Raw genomic sequence first — 10,683 nt, 5'->3', positions numbered from 1 at the left:
CTCCTCCCCCTCCTCCAACCCAGACACATAACGGTGTCTCCGAGGTAGCTATTCTCTGTCTGTCGCTGCTGCATTGTTTTGGGCTTTGCCAGCCGCCAAAGCGTCTAGGAAGTTCCCCGGCTTGGTTATGCTGACAGATGGAGCCCAGCACCGAGCTATAAATCCCCCCCCAGCCCCGCCCCATGTTGAGCCTCGGGACTCTGGTGCAACGGGGATTCAGGGCCTTGGTCCCTGCCCACAACCTGCCCATGGACCGGTGGCTCTGGCCGATGGGTCTCCCCAGGCGAGTCGGCTGCCAAGCAGGCGCGACTCAAGCCGGAGAGATATTTGCCCGGAATGGAGGCGTATGCAGACCATCGGGCAGGTCTCAGGCAGCAACGGGCCGCCTATCTCCATTTCCAGAAGGTCTCTGGTGGAAAGCATTAGAGCTAAAATCTAGAGGGGCTCCACGTGCCAGTTCAGAAATTTTACTGAATAATTATTAGGCGAGGAGGTGGGGTTGTTGAGTAGCCTCCTACGGACACTCTCAAATTTGTTACATCCCGTAGTTTTTGGTCCCTGCTCGGACGCCCACTGGCCAACGAGCAGAGAGACAGGAAAGCTGCTCCGCACAGCCCCTTGGGTCCTTGTTTTGTTGTCCGGTTGTTTTCACTTGCAGCGCAGAATTGGCTTTCAGGCATCCCAAGAAGGGTCTTTAGGTCCCACCTCGAATTTGGGGCTCGGGCTACTTGTGGAAGCGGCGCCAAGAACAACCAACCGGCAGCAGTTCTGACCCGTTCTTCCAAAAAGCTAGATCAGAAAGAGGTCAAAGAACTGGGTTTTTTTGCTACATGGGTTAAATCTCTTAACCCAGACGTGACTAGATCGAAGGGCAGAATGTTTTCGCCTTTGAATTTTCTCGCCGAGGAGTCAAGAAAAACAGACGCGGTTTTCACAAGGTTCTCGCTGCAAAAAGCCCTCCGAGACAAGTCGCCGCTGCTTCTTCTCCAGGGAAAGCAATCAGGACTTCTAAAGGAAATCGGGACCTGAATGTCGAAAACACCTTCTGGGATCCTTTTAAGGAATGCCTAACGTCGTGAACCGAGGTGTGAAATGAAAAAAAAAAGATTAATTACAGCAGAAACAACACAGCGGCCTGCTGCCTTCTCAGATAGGAATAAAAGTACAGTTAAGTTTTCCACCAGATTTGCTCTCCAGTTGATCCAATCACTGTTTAATAATCATTAGATCGTAATATATTGAGAAGTTTTGTTTTTTTAACGAAAAAGGGGGGGTTACGAAAACGAGGATCTTCTTTTTTTAAGGACAGCTAAGATCTTAAAAAGGCGTTTAGGGGGAGAGCTGAGAACGGAATCCGGGGAGAGCTGAGAACGGACCCGGGGAGTAGCCGGAGGGGCTGCGGCCGAGGTGCGCTTGGGGAGGCCGCTTCTGCTTTGGCAAGGCCTCCCTTCGTTTGCAGTTCCCTCTCCCTGTCGCGCCACCCCAGTCAAGGAAGGCGTGCGCCCTTCAGCCCTGGCAGCGCAAACCAGCCTCCTCGCCAGGCCTCCGGTCTCTTCAGCCGAGCGAAGGAAGCGGCAGGCACACACACTCCACCCGGTTGAGCTTCGGCCCAAAGCTGCGCTCCTTTTTTGGCTTAGAGCAGGAAGGCAGGGGCGGGCGGACGATGGGCTTGGCTCCCTTCCCGCCTATCCACAAGCCGGGCGGGGGAAGAACATTCAACGGCAGCCCTAACTGAACTCCCGTCTTCCTTCCTTCCTTCCTTCCTTCCTTCCTTCCTTCCTTCCTTTTTCTTTCTTTCTTTTTCTTTCTCTTTCTTTCTTCCTCGCTTTCCTCCCTCCCTTCTTTCCCTCTTTCCTCCCTCCCTCCCTCCCTGTTGTTGTTGTTGTTGTTGTTGTTGTTATTGTTATTATTATTTGTCTCCTCCTCGCCTGGCAGATGATGCTGAGCCCAGACCAAGCCGTGGACTCGGACCACCCGTCGTCGGCGCCCTCCGACCCGGAGTCCTTGGAGGCCAAGGGGCTGCGGAGTTGCTGCGCCTCCGACTTGGAGGCGCCCAACGGCGAGGGAGGAGGAGGAGGGCGCTCTGCGGGGCACCCGCCGCAGCCGTTGAGCCGCGAGGAGAAGCGGCGGCGCCGTCGAGCCACGGCCAAGTATCGCTCGGCCCACGCCACGCGCGAGCGCATCCGCGTGGAGGCTTTCAACCTGGCCTTCGCCGAGCTGCGCAAGCTCCTGCCCACGCTGCCCCCGGACAAGAAGCTCTCCAAGATCGAGATCCTCCGCTTGGCCATCTGCTACATCTCCTATCTCAACCACGTCCTCGACGTGTAGGGCGAGGCGCCCGGAGACCAGGGCCCGCGGGGAAGGGGGACGGGCCGCCTCCGTTGAGGCTCCTTCCCCAGCTCAAGCGCCCCGGGGGCTCCCTTGTCTCCGAGGGATGGCCGGCCTCGGTTTGCCCATCCCTTCCCCTTCCCTCCCCGTTCAAAGTTTCCCCGCGACAGAGGGTCCCCTTTCAGCAAAGTTTCGAGAGCCCGGCGGAAGCTTGCCTGGAGATCCCTTGGCTTTAAGCTCGTGCCTTAAAGTGCTTTCCTGACTCGCCCGAAAAGAGAAACTTGACATGATTTTTTCCCCCTCGGGAGGTGGGGGGGGGGGTTTGGATGGAGAGCTCACTTGTCCCCGGGCCGCCCAAAACAGGAGCACATCTTACGTGGAAGGTGGGGTTCTTTTCTAAACAAACACCTGTTTATAACAGACTGCCAAGTGCCCCTTTCTTTGTATCCAAAAATAATAAAAAAATCTCATTTACTTGTGACCTTAATGTATGATAACAGGAGCGCAGTTAAAAATAATTTATTTTTTAATTTAAGTAGCAAAGGTAGACTATTTTTCCCTAAGACAATTTTTTGTTTTGTTTTGGAGGGTGGTTCAGATTTTGCGTTGAAGACTTTGTGCCAACTGGTTTTCTATAGTCAAGTGTTTACATTTTCTTCTTCTGTGGAATAAATGTCTGGTTCTGGAAGTGTTCATTGGAAAACCAGGCTGTGGTTTTCCTTTTGCTCTGGTTTTCTTGCACCAAGGCCCTCTTTTTAAATGTATTTTATATATTTGGACTTGTCCTTGATAACTTTATTTATTTTTTGTGTGTGGAATCAAAATACTAGCAGTTCACTTGAAGATTTTATTTTCAAATAGAAATTAAAATGTTTGTTGTTATTCTGATCTGGTTATTCTGTCTAAAGATGTATTTTGGAAATAACTGATAAGGGAATAGTTTTGTTTGTCTTTGTGTGTGTGTGTGTGTGTGTGTGTGCGCGCTACAAATTTTCTTTTCCATATTAAGGAAAAACAGAGTACTTTCTTTTATGACAACCAAAAAATGTACAAGCAGAAAATGTTATATACTGTTTTGCTGTGGAACTTTTTAAAAGTATGTCTGGGTCACGGGAGAGAATATATCTGTTATCCAAAGATTTTAGTCTTTTTCAGGGTTTTTTGGTGTGTGTGTATGTATGTGTGTGTGTGTGTGCACATATGTATGTTGCTTTGTATAAGGCAATATTTTGTAGTGCAAATAGAGAAATTGATTTTTATCTGAACTTTTTTTCATATCTCTCATGAATGGTACACTGTTTTGCATATAAATAAAAGTATCCAATAAAACTGATTTTCTTTTTTATTCTGTTGTTAAGAGGAACAAAAAGAAAGAAAAGACAATGTATCTATTATATCTGGAATTCAATCCAATATCACATAATACTTGACTGATGCTGAATACATAGATAGATGATGGATAGGGTGTGTGTGTGTGTGTGTGTGTGAGAGAGAGAGAGAGAGAGAGAGAGATTGAGATTGTTATACAATATACAATACAAACATATTCCCCCTTTTCTTCTACTATATTCTTTCGTTTAGAAATTAGGTTTCACTTTTATTTGCTGAAGGCGATTAATATCTTTTCAATCTATGGAAAAAAATATGACCAGCCTAATGTTAGGTTAGATAGGACATTTGGTCAATACTCTTCAAATTACATCTGAATTCAATCTCTAAGGCCATGATGAATGAACTACCACCAAACAGTGATACTTGGTGCTGGTACGTTTTTGGTTCTAATTTTATGTAAACCACAAGTTCATTGTATCTTTTAAGTATCCAAGGCTGTTTCTCACTAATCACATATAGCATCACCTATCAGTGTTATTTTGACACTGTGGTTGGATGACTCTAAAAGATGGCATAGGTCATTAGTGGGGAAGTAAGTTGAGAGACTGTCCTCTCAATAACCTGGATTATATATGGGGATAATACTACGGTCATTTTACCTGATAATTATTAAAATAGGAAGCAGTAGAGAATTGCACAACAAATCATTGTTTTTAAAGAAGAAATAACATAAAAAAGAGGCTAATCCTCATGGCTGTGGGAATGTGGTCCCCTTCAGTCTTAGATATGGCAGAAATATTTGCAAGGATGAATAGCTCTGCCTCAATAACTGAGCACTAGTTTGCCTTAATTGTGGGCTGGTGGGACAAATAAGAAAAGCATCTGACAGATTGCCCAAGCTCTGTTTTCCCTTCCAACAGGTCTCACTTGCAGTCAGGAAAAAAGTGTGGTGTGAAGCAGGATTGGGCAAATGTAGGCAGATGCCTGGACAAACAGTTTAGCAATCTTCCAAAAAGTATATGAAGACAGAATGAGAACAATGTAGGGTATATGTCAAATGCTCTATCTTTGCATATGAAGTGGCAATGAGATCCAAAGTGCTAGATCATTGGAATGGACCATCTCCATGGTTCCAGGATGTTACCTGAACCTGAAGGGAAGCACATAGAACTCTGGTTAATTTTTCTTCTATGGAAAGAAATGAAATGGAAGAAATGAACTCTGGAATTGTTGCAATGATTTATAAAGGATTACAAAGAATCAGAAGAGAATCCACCATAATATGTGAAGATGGAATGTATTAAATCTAAAAGAATAATAGATTGAAATGACACAGGTGATTGATGGAATTGATGTGACACAGGTATCTCCCACCATTGGGGATGTGCTGTGCCATGGCTGACAGAACCCAAGAACTGCCTAAGGTGTAAGCAAAATGGTATTGGAATAGGCAAAAATCCTCTTCCCCCAAGTGATGGAAAAATAATAACAACAGGAAAAAGTAGAGTCATGCAAAATTCCTTGTCAGCAAGCCAGTAAAAAACCCCCAATGTAGTATTCATTATGGTAGAATTAGAAGCACACAGCTTGTAGAGCCTGGCAATTTCCCAGACCTTCTGTGCAATACAGGACTAATATTAGTATTGTTTTCAAACACCGATCTAGCATGCTATCAAAAGAGCATCACATTTGTTTATATACAGAGATTGCATGATACTTGATCAACAAATAGCCCTGGAAAGCAATACCTGAAGAATGCAGGTGAGAAGGCATGCCCACAGCAGCTCAAAGTGCTCCATAGAAGCTGGATTAGTTCCAATTTATGATTGCATTTTATTTAATTACTTGGGCTAGATTATACCTGGAGTGAAAATTGTTTGGCAGGAGAGAAAAAACTACTTTAAACCTGAAACAGCTAAGTTCAACTTCAGCTCCTCCACTATGGACTGGATTTGAGAAAGAGGCAATAGACTCATTTCAAGTATCAAATATATTTCAAGGTTCAAATATTATTTTCCTACCATAATTAGAAGGAAGTGAAATTAAACCCACAGTCAATTTAGAATGTGATGGACAGAAAGAGAAGTTTCATAGAGTTAATGTCAAAAATGAGAAGCTGAAAAGTCAAACATAAATATTATAAAACAAAATATTGAAATACATAAATTTCTTGAATTTATTATTAACTAAGGAGAGTTTAAGGGAGATAAGGTAACAATCTTAAAATTAAATTAATAATAGCTTGAAAATCATTAAGGTAAAGGTAAAGTGTTCTGTTTTAAAGCTGAAGAACCAGCACTGTCGAAAGATGATTCCGTAGTCATGTGGCTGGCATGACTAAACGCTGAAGGTGCACAGAACGCTGTTACCTTCCACCAAAGGTGATCACTATTTTTCTACTTGCATTTTTACATGCTTTTGAACTGCCAAGTTGTCAGAAGCTGGGACAAGTAACAGGAGCTCACTCCATTACAAGGTACTAGGGATTCGAACCATCAAACTGCCGACCTTTTTAATGGACAAGCTCAGCGACTTAGCCGCTGAGCCACTGCATCCCCCTGAAAATCATTACCAATCATCTAAAAGATAAATCCAGCTTCAGGCTTGCTTGAAAGATAAGAAGATTATAGGAAACAAATTCTGGATTTTCTTTTGTTTTATAGAATCATAGGACTAGGAAGGGATTTTGGAGATTTTCTAGTCCAACTCCTGCTCAATGCAGGAGTACTTATACCATCTCAGTCAAATGGGTAAAGGTGGGTTGTTGTTTTTTGCTAACAGCAACGATTCCATTATACAATTACAACAGGGACATTTAAATTGACTGAAAGCGTTTTACCTACATTGGAGTAAAAGGAATTTCTGATACATGATTTGGGGTAATGAAAGAAAAAGTTTGGGAAGTACTAATTTAATAGATTTGTGCACAAGGTTTAAATTAAATGACCTATAGGGCTCCCTCCAGTTCATATATCCTTTGTACTAAATATGCTTCATATAATGTCTGGTATTCTGAAAGAGAAGTATTTGAATAAGTCCCAATTTGTTTAAATGAGAAATAAAACATTGAAAATGGAAAGGGGTTGACTGGAAGTGGAGTTTTAGTCAACAGAAATTGCAAGGTTATGTTTTAATCCTCAAATCTTCATGCAGCATGAGTAAATAAATATAACAACTATAAACAAATAATTCTGTGTCAGTGCTCCTACTAAACTTCACAACTACAAAATTGACAGCTCAACAAATGTGTCATCTAGTTTGAAAGTATGAGGTTTGTTTTGCATTGGATACTGTAGTTGTATTTTTAAGTTACAGGTGCAGTCTCTTTACATAAAGAAAGATTGATTGATTGATTGAATGAATGATTGATTTGATTTGATTTATATGCTGCCCCTCTTCTTGGGGCGGCTCACAACATATATAAAAACATAGTAGTACATGTAATCCAATTAATATAATTAGAAAACCCTAAAAATCCTAAAATAATTTAAAATATTCAGTATCATTACCCTGATCAAATCAACAATCTATTGTGCCGGAAGCTACTTACATTTTCCATGGAAGGCTTCCAATAGCTGGAAATCAGAAGTTCATTCTCTCTACACATAGATATTCAATTCAGCAATTCCATGCCATCCCCTTTGAAAAGAGATGGTCAGGGATTATTACACTGTAGAGAGAAGGACCTACAGGTAGTCTTTGATTTATGCCTGGTCACTTAAATCAACTGTTCAAAGTTGCAGGAGACTCACCAAACAGACACACATACATACAGTATAAAAAGCAAATAATCAGACTTACGCGTGTAGAGTTCAATTACTATTTAGTGTCCTATGCCTGTTTCACAGGAATCTCCCCAGATTGACAACTTCCACCTGGGAAAGACTACATAAGGCTCAAAGACATTCAAAGGGAATCTGACCTTGTCCTCTTATGCTTATATAATGAGCTCAGACCAACTCCCTAATTGAAAATACAAAATAGTTATTTATACCTACTTTATAAAAAGCTCAGGAAAGGAAAAGTAGTTTGCCTTAGAATCTGAAGATGGACAAATAAAAATCCGTTCCCAGACAAGATCATCCAGTTGGTAGTGAAATCAAGCAGGAGAGATTATATTTCAGATCCCATCGCTCTCCTCAATCTGTTTTCCAGGCTACTTTTTAACATGGGTTTATATATACTCAGCCTGTATTTAAAAATACCACAACCTTCATAGAGTATGCGGTGAAGAAAAATCATTGTTAGTTCATCACATTATTAACCACCTTGTGTCACTCGTTTCTTGTGCTGCTTCAGAGGTGTTGCATAGCCTCCCTTCATTATGTGGACCATCAGTAGTGAGGAGGTCTGCCTAGGGAACTAGGGATTCTTTCACTTGATTATCCTATCCTATTTGGAAAATTTCCCTCCATAGATTGACTATAGTATCTGATCCATAAACTGGTGGGTCTTCCTATCAAAGCAGATGATCTCTCCCCCACCTCTTTCTCAGCACCAGGGTTTGGCCGGATTCATGGATTTAGCCACCTGCCAAAATTCTACCTGAGCCCAAACATGGGGGGGGGGGGGTTGGTCTATATTTATTTGTTTTATTTATTTAGTTTGTCGATCTTGTATTAGATAACAGATATAAGTATAAACATGGATATGACAAGTAATGAATATAAATAAATGGGTACAGGGACAGTAGGTACGCTGATGCACTTATGCACGCTCTCTTTACAGACCTTTTAGGAATGGGGTGAGGTCCATGGTAGACAGTTGAAGGTTAAAGAAGTTGTGGGAGTTAGAGGATGTAACAATGGAGTTGGGTAGAGTGTTCCAGGTGTTGGCCACTCTGTTGCTGAAGTTGTATTTTTTGCAATCGAGTTCGGAGTGATTTGTTTGTTTGTTTGTTTGTTTGTTTGTTTGTTTGTTTATTTATTTATTTATTTATTTATTAATTATGCCGCCCTTCTCCTTAGACTCAGGGTGGCTTACAACATGTTAGCAATAGCACTTTTTTAACAGAGCAAGGCTATTGCCCCCACAATCCAGGTTCTCATTTTACCCACCTCGGAAGGATGGAAGGCTGAGTCAACCTTCAGCTGGTGATGAGATTTGAACCGCTGACCTTCAGATCTACAAGTCAGCTTCAGGTGCCTGCAGTACAGCACTCTACCTGCTGCGCCACCCCGGCTCATTTACTTTGAGTTTGTATCTATTGTTTGCCTGTGTATTGTTGTGGTTGAAGCTGAAGTAGTCATTGAAATGTAGGACATTGTAGCAGACAATTGTGTGTACTATGCTTAGATAAGACCATAGGAGGCCTAGTTCCACGTTTTCCAAGCCCCAAATTTTGAGCTTGGTGGTCTTAGGGACTCTACTGTGAGCAGAGAAGTGGAGTATTCTTCTTGTGAAATACCTCTGGACCCAACCAATTGTATAAATGTCCAATATACAGTGTGGGGTCCAGGCAGATGAATTGTATTCAAGAATTGGTCTGGTAAATGTTTTGAATGCTCAAGTTTGCAGTACAATGTTACCAGAAAAGAAGCTTTGCAAGATTAGGTTAACAACTCTTAATGCCTTTTTGGCAATGTTATTACAGTGAGGCTTAGATAATTTGAAATGAGCACTCCTAGGTCCTTGACAGTGTGAGGATTGTCTGCGAGGTCATACCTGTCCAGCTTGTATTTGGTGTTCTGATTTTTCTTGCTAATATGTAGAATAGAACATTTGTTAGTTGAGATTTTTTTTTTTTTTTATTCTTATTATTTATTAGAGTTGGAAGGGACCTTGTAGATCATCTAGTCCAACCCTCTGCTCAGGCAGGAGTTCCTATACAATTTTGGACAAAAAGCAGTCCAGTCTCCCCTTGAAAGTCCAAATGTTGGAGTGCTCACAACCTCCACAGGCAAGCTGTTCCACTGGTTGATCACTCTCACCATCAGAAAGTTCCTCCTTATTTCCCTGTTGAATCTCTCTTTGGTCAACTTCCATCCATTATTCCTTGTCTGGCCTTCTGGTGCTTTGGAAAACAGCCTGACCCCCCTCCTCTATATGGCAGCTCCTCAAGTACTGGAACATTGCCATCATATCTCCCCTGGTCCTTCTCTTTGCTAGACTAGCCATGCCCAGTTCCTGCAACTTCTCTTCATATGTTTTAGTTTCCAGTCCCCTTATCATCTTGGTTGCTGTCTTCTGCACTTTGTCTAGAGTTTCAATGGGGTTTGTTTTGTATTTATGGTGACCAAAATTGGATGTGGTTTAACTAAGGCTTTATAGAGTGGTATTAGTACCTCCCTAGTCCTAGATTGTATCCCTCTGTTCAACTCAGGATTGTATTGGCATTTTGGCTGGCACTGCACATTGCTGGCTCATATTTAGTTGGTTGTCCACCAAGACTCCAAGATCCAAGACTCCAAGATTGCATGACCATTCTGACTTATAGTCAAGGTCGTTTTATAGGGCAACAGTATTGGTGGTGGTCAGTGAAGGGCTAGCAAAATTTTTACTACCACACTGATGCCCTGCATATTCTGTCAACATCTTTCAGTGCAAATTTGGAGCTTCATTTTCGCTACTCCACAGTCTGGGCAGTAGCCCACCCCTGCTGGTGGTGTTAAATAGTTTTATGTTGTCAGCGAAAAGGATGCAACTGCTTGTGATATGATTGCAACGTTCATTTATGTAAAGCAGAAAGAGTATGGGTCCTAAAATTCTGCCTTGGCGGACACTGCTATTAACTGGTGCCAGGTCTGATAGGGTACCCCCTATTTTGACTACTTGTTGCCTGTTTAACAAAAACACAGCTTTCCACTTGAGCAGGAAATGCTTAAAGAGCTTGGTTTAGGAGGAGTTGTAGATTACAGAACAACTTTCCTGAAACCAAACTGCTTGTTAGAAAGCAGGTTGTTTGTTTCTAAATGGAGGGTGATGGATTGGTTAATAATTGATTCCACAACTTTACAAGTGACGCAACACAGTGAGATTGGTCTGTAATTTTCTACTAGGCTAGGGTCTCCCTTTTTGAAGATA

General features: G+C 42.3%; 1 protein-coding gene across 1 annotated transcript; it reads left to right on the top strand.

Annotated features, from left to right (window-relative positions):
* The first annotated feature begins 1,935 nt into the window (after positions 1 to 1,935).
* On the top strand, positions 1,936 to 2,328 carry NHLH2 (nescient helix-loop-helix 2). The gene has a single exon (XM_070736153.1). It carries the CDS (start codon positions 1,936 to 1,938, stop codon positions 2,326 to 2,328), a length of 393 nt encoding a protein of 130 aa, XP_070592254.1.
* Positions 2,329 to 10,683: the final 8,355 nt, after the last annotated feature.

The sequence above is a fragment of the Erythrolamprus reginae genome, chromosome 2 (assembly GCF_031021105.1).
Source record: "Erythrolamprus reginae isolate rEryReg1 chromosome 2, rEryReg1.hap1, whole genome shotgun sequence".
In the NCBI taxonomy this organism is placed as follows: Eukaryota; Metazoa; Chordata; class Lepidosauria; order Squamata; family Dipsadidae; genus Erythrolamprus; species Erythrolamprus reginae.
Note: the sequence above shows the minus strand (reverse complement) of the source record. Positions and strands in the feature narration are given on the sequence as shown.